This window comes from Ovis aries, chromosome 9 (assembly GCF_016772045.2).
Source record: "Ovis aries strain OAR_USU_Benz2616 breed Rambouillet chromosome 9, ARS-UI_Ramb_v3.0, whole genome shotgun sequence".
Lineage (NCBI taxonomy): Eukaryota > Metazoa > Chordata > Mammalia > Artiodactyla > Bovidae > Ovis > Ovis aries.
The window spans coordinates 75,763,470-75,787,371 of record NC_056062.1 but is presented as its reverse complement, the minus strand read 5'-3'; the positions used below and the strand labels follow the sequence as shown (position 1 = coordinate 75,787,371).

At 41.5% G+C, this 23,902-nt stretch overlaps 1 protein-coding gene across 3 annotated transcripts in view; it reads left to right on the top strand.

Moving 5' to 3' along the window:
* GRHL2 (grainyhead like transcription factor 2) overlaps positions 1–23,902 on the top strand; it is a 172,324-nt gene that overhangs the window by 53,117 nt on the left and 95,305 nt on the right. For all 3 annotated transcript variants that reach the window (XM_027973164.2, XM_027973163.2, XM_042254430.1), the window contains exons 4-6: positions 5,249–5,642; positions 17,399–17,454; positions 20,228–20,384. In XM_027973164.2, coding sequence (XP_027828965.2) covers positions 5,249–5,642; positions 17,399–17,454; positions 20,228–20,384 — 607 coding nt within the window. The remainder of the gene's footprint in view (positions 1–5,248; positions 5,643–17,398; positions 17,455–20,227; positions 20,385–23,902) is intronic.

Genomic DNA, 23,902 nt, shown 5'->3' with positions numbered 1-23,902 from the left:
TTTATGTTTTTGACAATAGTATTAAACTGTAACTTTTGGTCTTGAGAGGATATGAGAGTTAAGAAGCTTAATGTCTGCTCCCTGTCTTTTGGAGCCTGGACCAAAACTGGATTTCTCAGTTGGGAGAGCAAATTGTAGTTTTTGGTTTTGCAGTTTGCAGAGGTTCATTAGTGTCTTCCAAGGAGGCTGCAAATCTGAAGAGACAGAGGTGATATCCTGGCAAGATAGCCCACTGCTAGTGTGAACTTTTCTGTTAATTCAGTGGCTGTGTAACCGTGATGAGGCTCTTGAGGGAGTGAGACATTTGAAGATGACCTTTGGTAAGGGGGAGAGGAAGGAGGCCAGGCTCATCTCAGTCCAGGGAGGAGCTGGTAGGGAGCCATGGGTGGCAGAGGACACTGTCAGGGGCAGGAAAGATGTTAGGAGACCATAGGTAACACTCTTTCCCTTCAATCCTGAATTAAGAACCAGTTGAAAAACAAGACAGATTGAAATTAAAAAGGAGAAAAAAATCAATTTTATTTCTGATGAAGCTAATTAGAGAATGTTATTTTTTTTTTCCACATTTTAAGTATTACATTTCCAGCTTCCAGAGCCATGACTATAACCATGATGATTATGGATCACATTGTACCAAATACTGGATATAGATAAGTAGACAGAAGAGAAAGTCAATTATTACTATCCATAATTTGATTTTTTAAAATTTAAATTTGGTTTGTTCGTTGTTGGTTTTTTTTGTTTTTTTTTTTTTTTGCTAGAAGAGTGATATAATAGATAATCTGTTAGTGGAGTAAGGAAATCTAAATTATTTATTTCCTTTTTTTTTACCTGAACAATGCTGCATCCTGCGTCAGACATAGACTGGCGATTCAATTCTTACATGATACCTCTGAGTCCAAAGGTCCGTTATACACATCTGTGTCTGTTTCCTGTCTTGCATACAGGGTCGTCATTGCCATCTTCCTAAATTCCATATATATGTGTTAGTATACTGTATTGGTGTTTTTCTTTCTGGCTTACTTCACTCTGTATAATCGGCTCCAGTTTCATCCATCTCATCAGAACTGATTCAAATGAATTCTTTTTTACAGCTGAGTAATACTCCATTGTGTATATGTACCACAGCTTTCTTATCCATTCATCTGCTGATGGCAGTGATTGCTGGGTCATAAGGTAGTTCTATTTGCAATTTTTAAGGAATCTCCACACTGTTCTCCATAATGGCTGTACTAGTTTGCATTCCCACCAATAGTGTAGGAGGGTTCCCTTTTCTCCACACCCTCTCCAGCATTTATTGCTTGCAGATTTGAACGGGCAATTTGTAATGTTATCAGTACTGACTTAGATATGACCTATCATCCAGTCCCAGGCAGGACTTCAGGCCTCCCTGAAGGGACATATGGCCTGGCCAAGGTGACTGGAGTGTTTGTCCCCTTTCTTTGGCCAAGATGATCCAGACATAAAGGAGGACCCATAAAAGTCCGAACCATCTTGCTCAGCTACTTTTCCCAAAGTAGCTCCCAAACACAACCAATCAAGTATATCTCTTCCCCTGCAGAGGAATGGAGAAGCCACAGTGCTTCTGTTGAAGGGTTTTCTACTTGGAAACATAAAGCCAAGAGAAATGAAGTCTCCTACTAAAACAGATGTCAGAATCTTTTCTGCCCTTGATAGGAACTGCTTGTGACCCTGTGATCTTGTCATGTGACTAGCACTGGAGACCACCCCACCAGCCAGTGGTATTGTGCTGTGTGTCAACTCCAGGGCATACCCCCAGCAGAAGGTGAAGGCTGTCTGCATAGGATTTGCTGTTCCAAGGGGATCTTCTGGAACTTTATGCTGCTTTGGGGACCCGGGCACTAGTTAGTAGCAGTGATGACAGGGAGAAAGAGGCTGATACTCTTTAGGTCTAATAACTTTTCCTCCATCCAGTCAGTATTGAATAAGATAAAGAAGTTTAAATCCTTCACCGGTAATCACAGAAAGATTAGGGACGCATGCAGGAGGTGGAGATGGGGAGAATGAATTTAAAATGTGTGCTCTGTATGTATCATAATAGATACAAGAGGCCATGTTTTGGTAAAGTATCTTTTAGAGCAACCCTAAAGACCGACAGCTGCCCATTGTACTTTAAAGGCTGTTTTTATGATATATACAGAGTGCCTTAAAAGAGCTGGCAGTGAGGTATAGACAAATTACCTTGTATAGACTAATTATGACTTTGTAGACTTCTGGTTAAATGTAATTTGGAAGGATATCATTTGGTCTGCAGTGTACTCATGAATTAAGGTGCCGTGGGCTGGCATAATATCATTACAAATGTTTGTATACAGAAGTCACCACTTTGAAAAGTAATCTCAAGGACATGAGTCCAGGTTTGTTTTTTTTTTTTTTTAAAGAGTATATTTTCATGCACCATTCTTAGCATTGCATTTTTGCCTCAAGTTATAATGTTTGGTTCAATTTTAAATTCTATTTCAAGTGAGTCAGTATCTTACAATTGCTCTTAACTTTGTTCAGATCACCCATTTTTGGGGATGACTTTCAAAGTTCTCTGGCATCAGCTTTTAAAGTCAGTGCTATCTGTAGAGGCACTGTTACACATTATAGGACAGTGCTGAATCTATTATTTCCTTGTCTCGTGGTAAAGAAGATTCAACTATATTGGCATGACTCTATTCACTTGCTTATTTATTTATAAGAATGCCCAAAATATTTTGACTTGTGTTTCTTGTTTAGCATCCAAGTGTTTTACATGAAATACAGACTTAAGAAATTGGGACTGAAATGGACTCTGACAGTAGAGGAGTTGATTAATTTAGAATATTTTGGCCAAGTCAGTAAGACCATGCTTGTGCAAAGCCCAGAAGTGTGAAAAAAGTAGATAATTGCTTTGGTAGCTACTGAACATAGACCAGCCCCTCTACACTCAACTTGCAGGATATTATCCAAAGGGCACTGCATAAAACGAGTTTGAGAGATTCTGGGTTCCAGTTAAACATTTGGAGGAACCCCTTGGGGCCTTTACTGTGTTCATGGCTGTGACCCACCAGGGTGGTCTTCTTGTTGTGGCAATAGCTGTTTTTAAAAAAAATATTGATTTTTATCATGGACTCCTTTCTTGAGGAACATGTATTAACATGCCATGTGATGTTCTAAGCAACAAGGTTTAGGAAATACTGATATAAATGGGTGGTCTGGGTTTTGGCATCATCTGCTCACTGGATTCAGGTTAAACGTAATATCTAATTTTCACTGTGCCTTAGACACAGATTCATTGTATTGATTTGGCCACGAAAGCAGGTTATTACTGAAAGCCAGAATGTTTATAGACTCGTGATTTTATTCTCTAAAGGATTCCTTTCTAGAGTGGTTTCTTTAGGTCTGTGACTGACTCAGAGAGGTTCAGGTATTTTTCTGTTGGTTTTGCTCATGAGGAGCCATTTTCTCCCCAAGCTTCCCTTTGAAGTTTTATCTGAAAAATCAAAGCTAAAAATACCAAGCCCTGTTTGAGAGTTAGGCAAGTTCAGAGGCCAGTTGACTTCCTTTACAGAGAGGAGCCAGAGAGCTCAATTCTTAGAAGAACCAATTTTGTTCAAATATTTCTCCTGATGAAAAATGCCTATAAACCCGAGAAAGCCCCTGCTGGTTTTAAAAAAGCAGACACCAGGGACAGGGCTGCATACAAAACATGCATTTTCTTTCTGTCATTCAGGATAATCTATAAATAAGTAAGGCATGGCCTCAAACCTTACTGACTACTAGGACTTTGTTAGTAAAATCATTTTGCTGTCAACAGTGCTCATTTAGTAAGAATTTCCTCTTTGCTTCTGCTCTCACTCAAAATCCTGCAGTATAGATGCAAATGGTTCATCCTATCCTGGTAAGAATTAATTTTCTAAATCCTTTTTTTCTCTTTGTACCAGTCAGAAGGTGTGAGATCTGAGAGCTCTTGTCTTACATAAGCCCAGTTACACCACTTCCTTAAGTCCTGATAGTAATTCAATGCTAAGGATATCAATGAGCTCATGCTTTTTCTCAATTTAGTGAAAATATTTTAATGACAAGTTCTCATAATCTTATTTTTATCTGCAAAGGGTTTAGCCTGCAGAACAGTGAAAACTATTCTTCCCAATCGTCTCCTTCAACCTATTGTTCCGCCCCTATTTTTAAAATTACTGTGAATTTTTTAAAAATTATTTTTAATTGAAAGATAATTGCTTTACCAGTATTTACCAAGACCACAAAACCAGTATTGTATTGGTTTCTACCAAATCCCTGTGTTTTTAAAAAAGGCTATTTAAATTTTTTTTCTTTTGAAAGCTTTTAAACATATTCATTAAAAAAATGGTGATATAATGAACCCCCAAAGACCCATTCCATCCTCCAGATTCAGTACTTGATAACTTTTCCTTATACCTATTTATTCTTCACCATTTCTTTCTTTCCCTTTTTTATTTCTTTAAAAAATTTTTTTTATTGCAATAGTATTTAAAATAAGTTCCTGGCTTACTTTATGTCATTTCACCTGTGACATGACATATTTAGAGATCCATATCCATTTGATATGGATCTCTAAATAAACAAGTACTTTTTATTACATAATCTCAAAATTATTATCATATCTAAGTGAATGAACAGTACTTCTTTAACATCAGCTAACTTTCAGTTCATTTTGATTGTCTCAAAAATCCCATTGCCTCACAAATACCTCTTTGGTTTTTTAGATCGGGATCCAAACAAGATCTGCTCATCTTATGTGGTTGTCATGCCTTTTAAATCTCTTAACCTAGAACAAGTCTCCCACCTTTCTTTCTTTTTTCATGCCTCTGACTTATTGAGAAAACCAGGTCAGTAAGATGTGTGATATTCTGGTTTGTGTGATTGTTTCTTTTCAGTGTTGTTTAAATTATTCTTCCAGCTCCCATATAGCCTAAGAACTGGAAATTAGATATAAAGCTTGGTTTGATTTAGAGTCAGCATTTGTTTTTTGTTGAGCATTTTCTAGGTGGGGCTGATTGCATGTTACCAGGAGGCACATGGAGGTGCTTGTCCTACTTCTAGTGATGGAAAGATCCATTTCATTCCATTGTAAAGTTCACCATCATTTCCCCGCCCCCCCCCCCCCCCCCCCCCCCAATGCATTAGCATCTACTGATTCTTGCTTGCATCAGTTATTAGGAGTTGTGAAATGATGATTTTTCTAATTCTATCCTGTTGCTGGGGGGCGGGTTTCAATACACAGAAACTGTCTTGGCACAAGTGAAGCCCAGAGTAATTTGAGCGGAGGAGAAAACCGAGTTCAGGTCCTGAAGACTGTTCCAGTGAACCTTTGCCTGAATCAAGACCACCTGGAGAATTCTAAGCGGGAGCAGTACAGCACTAACGTCCCCGAGAGCCCAGCCATCATCCCCGTGTCAGGAATCACAGTGGTGAAGGCTGAAGATTTCACCCCGGTTTTCATGACCCCACCTGTGCACTATCCCCGGGGAGAAGGGGAGGAGCAGCGTGTGGTTATCTTTGAACAGACTCAGTATGGCGTGCCGTCCATGGCCGGCCATAGCACCTACCTCAAGGACGACCAGCGGAGCACCCCGGACAGCACTTACAGCGAGAGCTTCAAAGACGGAAACGCAGAGGTGAGTTCCTGGCTCTTACTTCAGGAGCCCGAACCAACACCAGAACCTACACCTAACTTTTTTCCTCTGTTTGCTTTAAAAAAAAAAAAAAAGTATTTATTTCTTTTCGGCTGCACGGGATCTTCATTGCTGCATGCTGGCTCTCTCTACTTGCGGTGCATCGGCTTCTCATTGCGGTGGGCTCTCTTGTTGAAGAGCACGGGCTTTAGGGGACCCAGGCTTCAGTAGTTGCAACGAATGGGCTCTATAGCACAGGCTCGATACGTGTGGCCCCTGGGCTTAGCTGTTCCACGGCACGTGGGATCTTCCTGGACTGGGGATAGAACTCCTGTCTCCAGCATTGGAGATGGATTCTTTACCAGTGAGCCCCCCAGAGAAGCCCTTTATTTGCTTTTTATGTGGGATGAGTGGATTCAACTGTGAGTTCATGTTTTTTGTTTTTTTTTTTTTTAAAAACATGTTTGCTTCCTTCTTTATAAACAGATTTTATTAAAACATTGGTTGTGTGGAGGAATATTCCCATTTTCCTGACTCTGAGATGACAGATTCCTCTATTGGCTTTAGTTTTACAATCACATATTTGTGAAGAACAGAGCTGTTTGTGTGGAAGTTTCCTACTTTTTAAAGTTTTCACCTTGACTTCTAGTTTGTAAGCTTCCAAATGGCAGCCAAAGGTGTTGCCTGCTCATCATTTTTTAAGAACAAAGCAACTCTTCTTTAAAAACTTATTTATTTTTAATTGAAGGATAATTGCTTTACGATATTGTGTTGGTTCCTGCCATACAGCGGCATGAATCTGCCATAGGGATACATAGGTCCCTTCCCTCTTGAACCTCCCTCCCACCCCACGAGGCCATCACAGAGCACCAGGTTTGAGCTCCCTGAGTCGTACAGCAGATTCCCATTGGTTATTTTACATATGGTGGTGTATATGTCGGAGAAGGCCATGGCACCCCACTCCAGTCCTCTTGCCTGGAAAGTCCCATGGACGGAGGAGCCTGATGGGCTGCAGTCCATGGGGTCGCCAAGAGTCAGACACGACTGAGCGACTTCACTTTCACTTTTCACTTTCATGCATTGGAGAGGGAAATGGCAACCCACTCCAGTATCCTTGCCTAGAGAATCCCAGGGACGGGGGAGCCTGGTGGGCTGCCATCTATGGGGTCGCACAGAGTCGGACACGACTGAAGTGACTTAGCAGCAGCAGCAGCAGCAGCAGCAGCAGTGTATATGTTTCCATGATACTCTCCATTCGCCCCACCCTCTCCTTCCCCCACTGTGTCCACAAGTCTGGTCTCTATGTCTGCATCTCCATTCCTGCCCTGCAAATAGGTTTATCAGTACCATCTTTCTAGATTCCATATATATGTGTTAATATACAATACTTTTTTTCTCTTTCTGACTTACTTCACTCTGTATAATAGGCTCTAGGTTTATCTACCACATTAGAACTGACTCAAATGTGTTCTTTTTATGGCTATGTAATATTCCATTGTGCGTATGTAGCGCAGCCTCTCTGTCCGTTCATCTGTTGATGGCCATCTGCAGGTTGCTTCCATGCCTTAGCTATTGTACATAGTGCTGCAGTGAACACTGGGGTACATGTGTCTTTCTCAATTATGGTTTTCTCCGTGTATATGCCCAGTTGTGGGATTGTTGGGTCTTGTGGTTTTATTTTTATAAAACTAGTTTTATTCCTAGTTTTTTAAGGAATCTCCGTATGCTTCTCCATAGTAGTTTATCAATTGATATTCCCGCCAACAGTGAAAGAGGGTTCCATTTTCTCCACACCCGCTCCAGCGTTTATTGTTTATAGATTAAAACAATATAACTCTTTAGAGACCTTGTCTGATGAAAACTCAAGGAAGAATTGGTATTATCAGTAACAAAGTGTGGATATGTGTGTGTACTTTGCGCCTTGCAGATGGATTCTATGTATTCTTCTCATGGGCCCAAAGAATTTGCAGAAGCAGTTGATTTTTGGTTGCTTGTTTGTTTTAAATTCACAGGTTTTAAGGGCACAGTTAGAAAATTTTGTTAATTGTATCCAATTGTATAACCAACATCAGAATCAACAGACAGCTTCCTCTTCCTAAAAGTCTGAACTTGGAACCCTCCCCTCCCCTCCTTGCTCATGGCAAACACTTACCTGCCTTCAGTCACTATAGTTTTGCTTTATCTAGAATTTCATATAAATGGAATGACGGAGTATACAGTCTTGTATGTTGTCTTCTTTCATTTAGTATAATATTTGAGTTTCATCTATGTTATTGGTTATATTAATAATTTGTTTCTTAAATTGCTGAGTAGTATCCCATGGTAAGCATATATCACAGTTTATTCACCAGTTGGTGGATATTTGTTGCTTCTAGTTTTTAACTATTATAAATAATGCTGCTGTGGACATTCAGGTTTTAATGTGGACGTATGTTTTCATCTCTCTTGGGTACATAACAGTGGCTGGACTCGGTGGGTCATCTGGTGAATGTATATGTAGCTTTATATGGGTCATGTGGTAAATGTATGTGAAACACTGTTGTGTAGAGTTTCAAGGTAACTGTAATATTTTCATTCTCACCAGCATTGCATGAGGATTCCCCTCTTCCACATCCTTGCCCAAGCTTGATACCACCAATCTTTTTAGCTTTACTTTAGTATATATGTGATGTTGTCTCATTATGGTTTAAACCTGCATTTCTCTGATGTCTAGTGATGTTGAATATTATTCTCTGTGTTTATTTGACCACTCCTATAACTCCTTTTGTGAAATGTCTGTTTCAAATAATTGGCCCAATTTTTAGATTGGGCTGTTGGTCTTTCTTTTATTAAGTTGTAAGAGTTTCTTAAATTGTATAACCCTTGATCAGTTATGTTTTGCAACTTGATGGCTACTTTGTTTAACTATTCAAACAGCAACAATATTTAATCTTGATAAAGTCCAGTTGATCATTGTTTTTCTCTTAGAGTTTATGCTTTTGATATATTGTTTTAAGAAATCTTGGCCTAACCTAATGTCACAAATATTTTCTGTTTTTTCTTTTCCTAAACATTTAATAGTTTTTACCTCTTGAGTGTAGGTTTATGATCCACTCTGAGATAATTTTCATATTGGATACTAGAGAAGTGTTGTCCCATTTTTTTTTTATGTTGACATCCAGTGTTCCAGAACCACTTGTTAAAAAGGCAGTATTCTCTTCATTTAATTGCCTTGAGATCTTTGTAGAACATCAATTGCTAATACAATTGTGAGTCACCACTCCAGTTTTTGACTTGGCATATGTCATGCTCTTTTTCTTTTTTTAGTTTGTGTCAGCTTCTTCCACATTTCGGAGCAGTGACTCTGCATTTGAGTCACTGGTCACTGACATCTCATTTTGCAGTCCACCTTGGCCGATTAAAGACAACAGCAGAAGGAGAAAACTTGTGTTTTTTTTCTTTCTTAAAGAGGAGTGTGATGGCAGCATACCAAATACTTGCAGCCTGCTGCCCGTTTAGTTGCCAATAGGACAAACTTCAGCCACGTGAGGCTGAAATGGTAACCTTAAATAATAATATCTTAAAGTAATAAGCATTTGATGAGCACTTACTCTGTGCTAGGCATCATTCTATGTAATATGGACTCATGTAATCCTCCCAAAACTCCACGAGGTAGTACTATTATTGTCATCTCTATTTTCCAAATGAGATGCATAAGGGCAGCTGTGAACATACCACAGTAAGTGGCAGAGATGGGACTTGCCACAAGCTGTTGGTCTCCAGGGCCAATGGCCTTGACCCTTACCTCTATACTCAGAGACAGCGTGGGGCCTTCTGGTTCCCAGGAGTTCCGTTGCTGAACATAGTACCTTACCCAGATGCGTTCGTTTTTTAATCTGAGTGTTCTTTATCCATGTCGTTAGCTGCTTCTCATCTTTCATATGACAATGAGAGGGACAAAAGGGGCCAGCTCTCTTCAGCGTTGGTAGGGGCTCACAGTAGACAAGTCACGCTAGCAGCCCTTCCTTTCCTGGCTCATCATTCCTGAATGCCTGCTGCTTTCTATGAGCTTGGGGAAAGAGCAGAGCAAGACGGGATAGATTCGCTGTGCTCATCAGGGTTCCATATTTTTGGGGTTCTGGTAGCTTTACATCAAGCATTCAGTGTCCTTGTAGTGACAATGTTATCTTCAGGTTTACTTCTTTGCTTCCTATGTGGCTGAAAATCATCCACACGCTTCCTCTCCCCGCTCCCCTCTCCTTCTTTTCCTGTGGTTACTGGCGCGAGCGGGGCCCGCTTCCTAGCTGCGGTGCCTGGGCTTCCCCCTGCAGTATCCTCTCTTGTTGCGGAACACGGGCTCTAGGTGCGCAGGCTTCAGCAGCTGCAGCAGGCTTGGCAGTTGTGGTGCATGGGTTTAGCTGCTCCGAGGGTTGTGGCATCTTCCCAGATCAGGGATTGACCTGTATGCCCTGCATTGGCAGGTGGGTTCTTAACCACTGGGCTACCAAGGAAGTCCCCCTTCTTCTTTTCTTTTCTTTTTTTTTTCAAACTGAGCAAGGGATCTTGTAGGGTTTTGGTACTGTTGAATATTTGATTTGCCCTCGAGCAGTCAGGGGTGCTTCTGTAGGGAAAAGCAAATCACTCCACAAAGGAATGTGAGGTGCATACTTTTTCACTAAAGGGTTGCTACTAATGCTTTTCTCACACAGTGCAGAAATATTCCATTAGTCACAGAAGAGTCCATGGATGTGGTCCAATGTCAACGGAACCGTCACCCTATTTGGGGGATGTGTTATCAGTTGTGCTTGTGTTGTAGATAAAGAGGCTTATGAAAGGAAGCTATTGTATTCGGGGTTTTATTTTGAAGTGAAGGAGAAAGCAACTTACCAGAAGCTAAATGTGAAAATTATTTCCATTGAATTTAGTTTAGGTGCTCTCCTAGTCTTGGAAATCAGTGTTTGCATTGCATAAGGTATTTCAATGTGATGTAAATTAGTTGAAATGATCTATGGTGATCTTCAGCCATGGCATTGTTAACAAGTTATAAGATTAGGTGATTTCAGAGTGATTTCACTAAGTAAATTTCACTAAGGAAAATTTGTCTAAAACCTAGTACTTCCTTTAGGCAAACTATTAAAATCCCTACTACTTGTTGAATTAGCAAGTTTCATTTGCTATTACAGATGACTTCTTCTCTCTGTATATGTATGTGTGTGTGTGTGTGTGTGTGTGTGTGTACTGATACCAAGGAAGGGAGCAGTTTCGTTCAATTCAAGCCAGTAGCATTAAAAAGTTCTTTAATGAATTTATTTAGCTAATTTGATTTATATTTTATTCTATATCCTCTTTGTAGTCACATTTGGTAAATATTTGTTTATACTGGGTGTTAGGCATTTTGCTAAATGTGGGAGTAGAGAGAAGGGGGTGTGCCTTGGTTTCTGTGCTCTAGAAGGTTACTATATAATCTGTGAAGAGACATAACAATAGTTGCTGTTTATTGAGTACTACTGTGTGCCAGGCATTGTGGCTTACACATTTTATTTAATATTTATTATACCACAATTCTGCAAGGAAGGTATTATTTTTTCCCACTTTACAGATGAAAAAAGCAGATGCAGAGAGCTTATGAATGTGCCAACTGCCACACAGCTAACAAGCAAACAGTCGAGTTGATAAATACAAATCAGGGTAGTATTGACACCCATCGGGTTTCTAAAGTGAAAGTGAAAGTCGCTCAGTCGTGTCTGACTCATTGCAACCCCATGGACGACTATACAGTCCATGGAATTCTCCAGGCCAGAATACTGGAGTCGGTAGGCTTTCCCTTCTCCAGGGAATCTTCCCAACCCAGAGATCGAACTCAGGTCTCCTGCATTGCAGGCAGATTCTCACTGCAGGCAGAATTCCCTGCAATTCCCTCATTGTAGGGAATTCTCAGATTCCCAGCTGAGCCACAAGGGAAGCCCCAGCAGGTTTCTAGGAAACCTGTAAAACTTGAGAGAGGGAAGAAAGAGTTTTTATAGAAAAGTCATGTGTATTGTCCTTATAAAAATCAAAGAGGAAGAATGAATTTGCTTATTCTAGTCTACAATTTTGTTTAAGTCAGTTAACAGAAGTCTAACTAGCTGTAGGAATGAAGAAACTCCAGATCTTAGTGATATGAGACAGTGAAATTTTATTTCTTGCTAATAATCTTGATACTAATCTATAGACCCCTCTTCTGATCAGGAATCCAGGTTCTCTCCATCGTGTGATGTTACCATCTCTGTATGTGACTTCAGGATCACCCTGGCTGGGGAAGAGAGACCATGGAGATGGCACACTGGCTTGTAAACACTTTGATCTGAAAGTGGTACTGCTCCCCCTGTTCGCATTTCACTGATTAGAACTAGTCGCATGGTCTCAACTAACTGCAAGAGGGCTGAGAAGTCGATTTCCCATTTAGTCCTCCAGTTTGCTCAGGAGTGAGAACCATTGGGTTAGCCAAAAACTTTATTCAAGTTTTCCCATAATATCTGAAAATATAAAATATGAACATATATTTCATATAATATATTAAATATTTCATGTAATATATCAATAATAATTATCATTATATCAATGTATATAATAATTGATATCATATATAATATATATTCAGATTTCCCCATAATATCTGGAAATTTATAAATATGGAAATACAATATATATTATATAACTTCCCTGGTGGCTCAGATGTTAAAGCGTCTGCCTATGATGTGGGAGACCTGGGTTTGATCCCTGGGTTGGGAAGATCCCCTGGAGAAGTAAATGGCAACCCACTCCAGTATTATATGCTGCTGCTGCTGGGGCTGCTAAGTCGCTTCAGTCATGTCCGACTTTGTGTGTCCCCATGGACGGCAGCCCACCAGGCTCCCCATCCCTGGGATTCTCCAGGCAACAACACTGGAGTGGGTTGCTATTTCCTTCTCCAATGCATGAAAGTGAAAAGTGAAAGTGAAGTCACTCAGTTGAGTCCGACTCTTCGCGACCCCATGGACTGTAGCCCACCAGGCTCCTCCGTCCATGGGATTTTCCAGGCAAGAATACTGGAGTGGGGTGCCATTGCCTTCTCTGATTATATTATATACATGTATATAAATATAATGTCTTATGGAAAAACCTAATGAACTTTTTGGCCCACCCAATATTTACAGGGAAGATGAGATATCTCTACCTTGTATTTCATTACTTAGCCCTTGGTAAGTTAATTGTCAAATTAATGTAGTTTGCAGAGAATCCTGTAATGAAATCAAAGAATTATTATTTGTCATACCCAACAGACTTATGATGGTTATGTCCATTGATGTCCTATTCATCTGTAGACTGATACAGAAAGTTACCCTGGATCTAAACACTGTCTAATGTGATTTTTAAATGGTAGTTCATTTCCTCCCCTAACTGAAGAATAAAACCTTCAAAATGTTGATTCAGTTACTACAATGGATCATGGCTTTGCTTTTGATTAGTGCAACCAATTTTATTACTTTTTATTTCAAATACTCGAAATAGTGCATGTAGTACCACTAAAACGTCTATCATTTATTATTTTGTTCTTGAACCAAGAAAAATTTTGGAAAATCCTTAGAATGCAAGTTTTATACTTTGGGAAGATTTAGGTTTCTCTGTATGTGCTGTGCTGTGCTGAGTGGCTTCAGTTGTGTCCGACTTTTTGCAACCCGATGGACTGTAACCCGCCTGGCTCCTCTGTCCATGGGCAAGAATACTGGGACTGGTGGCCATGCCCCGCTCTGGGGATCTTCCCAGCCCAGGGCTTGAACCCGTGTCTCTTACATCTCCTGCATCAGCAGGCGGGTTGCTTACTACTAGTGCCCCCTGGGAAGCCCTTAGTTTTCTCTGTTTGTAGTCAAAGTTGATGAGAATTGGATGTCGCGTTATTCCGGCCCTTGCTGCTGCTGCTGCTGCTAAGTCGCTTCAGTCGTGTCCGACTCTGTGCGACCCCACAGACGGCAGCCCACCAGGCTCCCCCGTCCCTGGGATTCTCCAGGCAAGAACACTGGAGTGGGTTGCCATTTCCTTCTCCAATGCATGAAAGTGAAAAGTGAAAGTGAAGTTGCTCAGTCGTGTCCGACTCTTAGCGACCCCATGGACTGCAGCCTACCAGGCTCCTCCGTCCGTGGGATTTTCCTGGCAAGAGTGCTGGAGTGGGCTGCCATTGTAGGAGCCCTCTATCCAACTCTTGCATAGAATGGATCTGGAAATCCCCTTTCTGTTAAAGCTGTTACTTGGCAGCACCATTTGATACTTTGATACTTTACTTGCCTCTTGAAGAAGTTTTTGGCTTTATGCCCATAGCTCAGTTACCATCTATGCCCTGAATACTTTGCACACTTTTTTCTCTAGTCCAGTTATCTCTGCATCCTATACCTTTGTGCCCAACTGCCTGTTTGACTTTGAAAAGTAAAAGTGAAAGCTGCTCAGTTGTGTCCAACTCTTTGTGACCCTATGGACTATAGCCTACCAGGCTCCTCTGTCCATGGAATTCTCCAGACCAGAATACTGGAGTGGGTAGCCATTTCCTTTCCAGGGGATCTTCCCAGCCTAGGGATTGAACCCAGGTTTCCCACATTGCAAGCAGATTCTTTACCATCTGAGCCACCAGGGAAGCCCCTAGTTTGACTTTCCACCTATACAAAACCTGGTTTGCAAATTATTTTCCACCCTAGTGGAGTGATACCACCATCTTTCTGGTGTTTGAAGAAACTAGGGGTTTTTTTCCTGCATACTTGCTCTCTTATCATCCTGGTCTAAGTCATTATCAGTTCTATCAACTTCTCTTTTTAAAAAAAATATTTTAATACACTTATTTGGCTGGGCCAGCTGTTAGTTGAACTTGGGCCCTTTTTAGTTGCATCTAGCAGGATCTTCCAGGTGTGGCATCTGAACTCTTAGTTGCAGCATGTGGGATCTACTTCCCTGACCAGGGATTGAACTCACACCCCCTGCATTGGGAGCACATAGTCTTAGCCACTGACCCACCAGGAAAAGTCTCCGACTTCACTTGCTTACACCTCTCTGAAATCCTTCCTTTGTCTCCATTCTGCTTCCACCTTACTGACTCAAGCTATCATTATCTCTGGTCTGTAAAACAGTCCCCTTTTGTACACTGTACCTGGAATGGTCTTTTCAAAATTATAATCTGATCATGACACCCTCTTATTGAAATCCCATTGTTTCTAGGATCAAGATCTAAATCTGTAACTGGGCTTCAGGGCCTTGCGCATTCTGTTTCTCCTCCACCTTTCCCGCCTCCACCTTGCCCATCTTTGCCCTTGGTGCCCTCTGCTCTGAGCTTCATTCAGTTCTGTGAGCCTAATATGCTCCTCCTGCCTCAAGACCCCTATGAATGCTGCTCCATGGTTCAGATCTGTGCTGTGCAGTAGGTACTGTAGTCACTAGCCACGTGCAGCTATTAAAATTGGATAAAATTTAAAATTTAATTCCTCAGTTATCTCCATTCTAAGTGCTCAGTAGACACATGTGGCTAGTGGCTGCTGTATCAGACAGTGAAGATATACAACATTTCCATCTTTGCATAAAGTTCTGTTGAACAGTGTTATTTCTAGAATATTCTTTACTACCTTCCACACCCTTCCTCCTGTGTGACTTTCTTAGGGAAGACCTCCTTGTCCTCTCCTTTCAATTTCTAGTAAAATCAGTTTTATTTGGATCTAAGTCCACCAGCCAAAGACTACCACAAACATATTTGTAGTCACAGTTGCATTTATTTAGTCTGTTTCTGCAGGGGAGCCTTAGGGACAGACAGCTCATAAGAGAGAATTAGGAGGAGCTCTTGATAGTGTTTGGGCTTGTGCTGGATGAATCTAAGAAGGGATCATGGAAGTGACAACTAGTTCTGGACTGTGTATATCAAGATGTTGGGGGCGGTCTAGAAACTGGGTGTCTCTGTTGTCACTGTTCAGAGGAGGTGATGAACAAAGCGAGGCTGAGGATATCTTTGCTAGGAAAGCATCAGTCCCACAGGAGGAGGGAGCGTTGCTCACTTGTGTAGCTGTGTTGCTGTCTTCTGGGCTTCTGTTGGGAGCACTGCTTATCTTCTGTTAGTCTTCTCTGTTGTGCCACTGGAAACAGTACATCCTGTTAGAACCATCTAGGCTGGTTGTCATGGGGCTGATTTCTACTTTCTCAGTTGTGATGTACTGTCCTAGAACTCTGTTGCTGTTCCTCAGAGTGTTTGCACATGGTTTATAAATTTTTAAATGAATGATTATTTGGCTAATATTTTCCATCTACTAGACCAGAAGCTTCATGAGAACAGGGCCTGCATCTTTTCTTTTCCACCGTGGTATCCATAGCACCTAGCATGGTATCTGATACAAAGTAGATGCTCAGTAAATATTTACTGAAAGAGTGGATGAATGAATACATCAATAAGACCTAAAAATTGGTGACTGATTAAAGACATGGAATTATATAGCTATATCTGATATACATATAAACTGTGATGTAAGGGTCCACTGTGTTCTAGAGATGGTGGTTGGAAAATAAACCACCATCCTAGAGATAGTGGTTAGAGATGGTGGCTGGAAAATAGCTGGGGCTAACCCTTTCTTGGGGATGACAGAGGATGAGATGCACGGATAGCATCACTGACTCAATGGACATGAGTTGGAGCAAACTCCCGGGGATAGTGAAGAATAGAGAAGCCTGGCGTGGGGTCTCGAAGTGTTGGACGCAACTTAGCAACTGAACAACACCACCAAACCCTTTCCTGAGAAGGAAATCTTTGAATTACTTGTCAAAGAATGAACATTTATGACAGAGAAATGAGAAGCAAGAAGGTTGTTTCTTAGAGAGACTAGAAAAAAGGCCACAGTGGAAGGTCCAAATGTATGTGATCCACCAAGTGCTTTTTCTTCGAAGTTCTGTTATATTCACTTTAGGATCAAGAGTTAGCGCTTTTGTGCATCTGCTTGAAAAGGTTCTAAAATGTAGTAAAATGCATCCAACTTGCACTAAATATACAACAACTGATGTCTGTGAACCCAAACCTCCTCATGCGTAATATTATGACTTAGAGTTTCCTCTGCAGACTCACCCTTAACAATGTTGCGATAATGAAGATCTTAGAGAAGGGCACCAGATATGGTCAAGTGGTCACTACAGAACAGAATTTCATACAGGTAGATAGAGCTCGCCACATTCCAGGAACTGTTCTTACTAGTTCACTGCAGTTAATTCTTCTCATCACTACAGCTATGCATTTTCCAGCTGAAGAAAATATGGCACTTGCCCCAGTCTATACAGGCAGCAGGTAAAAGAACTAGAACCTGACTCTAGACAGTCTTGCTCCCGAAACTATGCTCCTAACACTCTCAATAGGGCTTATGATATGCTGTGTGGCCTCCTTGTATTCAGTGTTCCATTAACTCAGAATTCGTGACTTTTGGAATAGTGTTGGAGATAAGAAAATAGAAGAGATGTTTAAATGTTTGAGGAAACAGTTTCCAGTACCTGAAAGCAGCTGTGAATATGTGAAGAAAAGTACAAATACATTTTATGTTGAATATAATTGTCAATGTGCAGGTACTATGTCAGTTCTGTATACAAATGGTAACTATTTTCACTGTAGTTGAAAACACAATACCAAAAAAGTGTGTAATTTTCCTTTCTAAAACAAGGAAAAGACAATTTGGATACCTTTGCCACTTTGGTGTGGGGCGGGGAGCATAGTGACTCACCTATTGGTTTTAATTTTGATGACTTTTTGTATTTTGCAGAAATTCCGGAGTGCTTCAGTTGGGGCTGAGGAGTACATGTACGATCAGACATCAAGGTAGGTTTCCAGGAGATGCCCCTAGACACTGATGCACCAATAACTGTTTAAATGTTTCTTCAAGTTATACTTCTGCACGTTTAAAATAAAGTCTTCTTCTCCGCACAATGACTTCTTAATTATTATTTCCAATCTTGATCAGTTTTCTGAGGCCCATACTCTTTTCTTTGTCCTTTAGTTGGCTAGATATCCCTTCTTAGGTGTTCCTCTGAACATCAGACACTTGGGCCTCCAACACAACATGTACATAATGGAACTCTCTTTTTTTCTCCCCTTTTCCCCTTCCTTTTTGACTTCTTTCACATCTGTCCTTCCACTTTTATTCCCTCTTTTAAAAAATTAATTAATTAATTCTGTTTTTTGGCTGTGCTGGGTCTTCATTGCTGCGTACAGTCTTTCTCTAGTTTTGGCCAGCAGGGCCTACTCTCTAGTTGCCGTGTACGGACTTCTCATTGTGGTGGCTTCTCTTGTTGTGGAACATGGGCTTCAGGAGTTCCAGGACACAGGCTTCCTTGCCCTATGGCATGTGGGATCTTCCTGGACCAGGGATAGAGCCCATGTCTTCTGCACTGGCAGGCAGATTCTTAACCACTGGACCAACAGGAAGTCCCGCTTTTGTTTCTTGTTATGTGTAATGATGTAGCCATCCTCCTAGCCACACACTCCAGAGGTGCCTGAAGACGGGAGAGAAGGGCGTAAATGAATGAATCTCTCCCATTTGCGAATCTTACCAGCGATTTCACCATTTCAGATAGAATAAAACACAAATTCCTGATGAAGGTGGTTAGAGCCCTCCATGCCTTGTAAACCTCCTCTCCCACTGTGTTTCTTGACCCTTTACTTTTATATGTATGACCCTCTTTTCTTCTGTCTGTTTTCTCTTAAAGTCTTTCTGCTCCTTCAGGGTCTTGTTCCAACCTCAGGCTCCCCAGTCATCCTCTCCAGATTGTTCCAGACAGAAATTGGCTGTGCAGTGGTGGCGGCAAAGGGTAGGGAAAAGGCAGAGAAGAAAGTTTCAAATCAACTTCTAAAATATGGAAATGCATGGGTAGTTTACATGCTATCCGTCCAGATAACCATGCAACCAGCTATTGGGCCATTAAAAAGAGCACTGACCTACCGTTTTCCTGCCCTGTTTTCGCTTTCTGCTGCTGTCATTGTCCCCTAGAGTGAGTGAGTTTCTCAGCCTCTTCTCAGCTGTGAAATGAAGAAGGTGGTTCTTATCTTGTGCTGTGGATCAGCCTGGGGGGCGTGAATCATTTGTGTTCATATGTGCTTTTATCTGGGGAGAAAGTTCACGGATTTCTTCATGTTTTTCAAGCAGGGATTCCTAATATCCTGTCTAGGTCTCAGATTTTCTGATTCAGTGGTTATCTCGAAATTGCTTTTTCCAGGCAAAATGACAGTGGAATAGATTCTATCTTGAATGATTTATTTCCCACCTTATTCTAAGACGCATATTCTGGAATTCACTTTGTTTATCAGCTTTAACCTAAGATTTTTTTTTTATCAAATAAGAGAAATATTATTTTGTCCTTCAGATTTATTTTTCATTATATAAGCTGAAAGATATGAAACATTGCAGAAATATTCAACATAGAAAGCAAGAGTCCCCCGTAATCTTATAGGTAGATCATTTTAGGAAGCAAACTTTGAATCTTTTTGTACCTAGTCTTTCACAGACTGAAATTTAAAGGGCTAAAAAAATAGATAGACACAGTGAAGAGTTTCTGATGATCCAGAAAACAGACAAAGCATTTGCAATTGGATCATCATCTGTGCCATCCTGCAGGGTGGCAGAAATAAATATTCTGAATGAGCATCTTAAATAAAAAAGATGGTGGTTCATATTTGTTGCTCATTTTAAACAATGGCTATGTTTTTCAAAGTTGGGAAAGTCTGTTTTCATTTTACAAGTTAAATTATATTTGTCAAATATTAGGGAAATTATTACGAGCAGGGATCTGCAAACTTTTTTTCTGTAATAGGCTAGATATTAAGTATTTTAGTTTTAGAGAATTACACAGTCTCTGTCGCAACTACTCAGCTGGGCTATGGCAGTGCAAAAGCGGCCATGAGGAGATAAAAACAGATGAGTGTAGCTGTGGGCCAGTAAAACTTTATTTATAAAAACAGCCAGCCAACTGGCTCTAGCCCAGGGACCATTGTTTGCAACCTCCTGCTTTAGAGCAGTAACCTTGTCGTGAGTTCTTCTGCAGGCTTAGAAAACAAGACCTCCAAATCAAAAAATAATCCCTATTATGAAACTAGATTCCCTAGAGGTTTCAGTAATGAGTGTTGAGTTCTAGATTTTTATATTCTGAGATATTTTAAAGTGGGATGTAGTTATGTGCAACACCTCAGTTAGACAAAAGAAGGTTAAGTATATGGATCGATTGAACAAATGTACTCACACCTATGGCTTATTGCTAGCATGAAAGAAGCAAGTCCTGTCTAAGTTCAGGCATTGCAAAGTGCCAGCTAAAACCTAACAGAGGCTCCCCTGGCCCTGCCTGGCTCAGTGGGATGGGCATGCCGTGGACTTTCTCCCTTCTTAACCATCTGGTTTATGGGCCACTAATAGAAATGTTATGTGCCCTGTACTAGCAGTGACCTTTGGTATGGTCTCATCTCTTTTGCCACATGCTGTGTTTTGTCTGTGAAATGGAGTAAACGTTGGTTAATGTTCATACAAAATGTTATCGATGTGAAATTGATCTTAAAGGCAGAAATGTCTGAGTGAATCTGACCACTATTTGCTTTCTGTTCACAGTGGCACGTTTCAGTACACCCTGGAAGCTACCAAATCTCTCCGTCAGAAGCAAGGGGAGGGCCCGATGACCTACCTCAACAAGGGACAGTTCTATGCCATCACGCTCAGTGAGACAGGGGACAACAAGTGCTTCCGACACCCCATCAGCAAAGTCAGGGTAGGAGCCTCATTTCTCAAATAAAGCATGGAGGGATCAGATGAAAGCATTGTTAGTTACCAGCCTTGTGGAAGGGCATGGAAAAAAATTCCAAAGTAAATAATTCTAGAACAAATGTCAGAATTGGGGCACAAGAACTTATTGGCTTGCAGTTTATCATTTTAATCAGTAACCAATAAACCCCAGGGAACAGACATGGTGGGAACATGCTTTCTGACTGTATCCAAGAATTTTCTCAGCTTCATTCATTGCCCACGTGGTATCTAGTTACTATCATTATTGTTTTCAATCAAATGATGTTCATTTTTCCAGTAAGCATATCTGTGGGTGGAAAAGAGCTGGGCTTTCTTCTGTAAAAGAGGGTGCAACTCATATGTGTCCCTAGGCCCTTTGCAGCCCTGCTTAAAAGCCTGCTGCAGCCCAGTGCTTACTAAGGAGTCAAGGGGTCCAGTTCAGTCGCTCAATTGTGTCCGACTCTTTGCGACCCCATGGACTGCAGCACTCCAGGCCTCTCCTGGAGCTTACTCAAACTCATGTCCATCGAGTCGGTGATGCCATCCAACCATCTCATCCTCCGTTGTCCCCTTCTCCTCCTGCCTTCAATCTTTCCCAGCATCAGGGTCTTTTCAAATGAGTCAGTTCTTCTCATCAGGTGGCCAAAGTATTGGAGTTTCAGCTTCAGCATCAGTCTTTACAATGAATATGCAGGACTGATTTCCTTTAGTATTGATTGGTTGGATCTCCTTACAGTCTAAGGGACTCTCAAAGAGTCTTCTCCAACACCGCTGTTCAAAAGCATCAATTCTTTGGAGCTCAGCTTTCTTTATAGTTCTACTCTCACATCCATACATGACCACTGGAAAAAACGTAGCTTTGACGAGATGGACCTTTGTTGGCAAAGTAATGTCTCTGCTTTTTAATATGCTATCTAGGTTGGTCATGGGTTTTCTTCCAAGGAGCAAGCATCTTTTAATTTCATGGCTACAGTCACCATCTGCAGTGATTTTTCGAGCCCCTCAAAATAAAGTCTGTCACTGTTTCCATTGTTTCCCCATCTATTTGTCATGAAGTGATGGGACTGGATGCCATGATCTTAGTTTTCTGAATGTTGAGTTTTAAGCCAACTTTTTCACTCTCTTTTACTTATATCAGGTCCACCATAGTTTGGTCTCAGGTCAAACAAAAGGGAGGGAACACAGCCCCGCCCATCAACAGAAAATTGGATTAAAGATTTACTGAGCATGGCCCTGCCCATCGCAACAAGACCCAGTTTTCCCCACAGTCATTCTCTCCCATCAGGAAGCTTCCATAAGCCTCTTATCCTTATCCCTCAGAGGGCAGACAGAATGAAAACCAGAATCACAGAAAACTAATCAAACTGATCACATGGACCACAGCCTGGTGTAAGTCAGTGAAACTATGAGCCGAGCCATGCCATTTAGGGCCACCCAACATGGGTCATGGTGGAGAGTTCCGACAAAACATGCTCTACTGGAGAAGGGAATGGCAAACCACTTCAGTATTCTTGCCCTGAGAACCCCACGAACAGTATGAAAAGTCAAGGAGTGGGCATGATATGATCCCTATCTGGAGTGACTTGAAAGAATTTTCACATCCATGAGGGTTAGTTCTATTTGTGGGAAATGAAACTGTCTTGGAAGTCCGCCAGCTTCTGGCATTCTTAACCCTGCCAAGAAGGGCGGGAACTGGTAATGCTTCTCTACTGAAAAGGAAAATTATATACACAAGAGCTCTGAAAAGAGGTTGAAGGACTTTCCTGCCCTGTTGTAAAATGATTTATGCTGCTGTGTACGTGCCTCCTTATTTTATCATAACTGCCTCCTCCTAAGCTGCTTCTTCAGTACACTGAGAAAGGAATGCTGTGCTCTGCTGGGCCCAGTTCACCCCATCTCAAGTTCCCATGCAAAGGGTAAAACATGGGGTCGCAGAGAAAAGCATATCTGGGCACCTGCTGGTTGACTTGCCTGTTACTAGCTTTAGGTAAAATCATTACAGTGGCGTGCTCTTGAATCAGCCAGGTTTTATGACATTGTTTCCATGAGAAAGGCAAGGAAGAACTGCTCCTCCTTTGTCCAATAGGCCTTCCTCCCTTCAAGACTGTCCTGGTTCCAGATTGGAGCTTCAGGAGACAGGGCGGTTGAGAGTGAAGGGAAGGATGGAGAGGGAGGCTCTGGGACTAATGTCCTACCTGAGGCTGCACTCCGGGGCAGGTGCAAAGGTGCCCAGTGTGCTGTGTGCCTCCAGGGGGCTTAGTATGTCCCAAGCCTGTGGTCAAGCCTGCGGTGGAGGGATGCCGTCCTTATCCCCATCGTCCCAACAACCAGAGCCACAATAGAACAGCTAGTATTTATTGTGGGTGTACGTTGAACACTGTACATAGAGTAACTCTCTGAAACTAACAACAACCCTATGCCATAGGCATTACTTCTATAATGTTCCAGATGAGGAAACTTGGCCTTTCAGAAGTCAGCAGCTGGCTAAGGTCACACAGCTCAAATGTGAGGGAGCCAGGTTCTATCCCAATCAGACTTCTAACCTACTCTCTTAACACCCAAGTGTACAGTACTGAGTAGCATGGAGGCCTGAAAGGCGTAGGCTCCACCTCTGGAAATTGACCCTAGTGTGCCCTATGCCATCATATATGAATGCCTGGTGAGAAGACGCTGGATACCTCTTCTTTTTCAAAAAAATCTTGCCAATTACAAGGTAGTGTATAACTCATATATACCTTGGTAATAACAGCATTATCATCACCCTGAAAAGATGACGTCAGTAATCTAAGGCCATGGCAGCAGCTTGGAGTACAGCGACTTTTCCAAGAATTTTCTTTCATTGAAATCATGAAAATAATGTAGTTTATTTTATCTCCTTTTGTTCCATTTTGCCTAAAACAAAGAGCCTTCCTTCTTTTAAAGTCTTCAGTCTAACAGCCTTGGAGAGCAGGATGGTCCTTCTCGAGTGGGTCTTTCTTACTCCTCTTACTCCTCACTCTGGGAGAGCAAGCCGCCTGGAGGAATGAGGGATGCACTTAGAATCTCTGAGCACTGATTTCTGCAAACAGGGCTACATCCCAAGTCAGAGCCTGTAGCCTTGGTAATAGCAGTTTCAAACTGCCTTTTTCTTTATCACTGAAAAAATACATTTCCATACCAAGAATAGGCCATAGCTTATGCTAATTTAGTCATTGTCTAGAAAAAAGTCCCCCGAAACATTATTTTTATTTTGGGACAGACAGAAATAAACAGCAGGAGGCTGTGCAGTGAATGTTTACAGAGAAATAGAAAGACCTGAGGAAGGGGAAGGGGGAAGGATGGAGGGAGGCCGAGCCCGGGTTCCACCAGCACAGCCGATGGGTCCCTTTCTCATCAGCTCTCCTGCACGCCTTTGTGAGTCATGCTGCTTGTGGGTTCGAATAATATGGATGCATTGTTTCTAAACCAGCTTTTCTAACAAACCTCTGCTTTTTTTGTGCGACAAATGTTTACATACCACTGGGA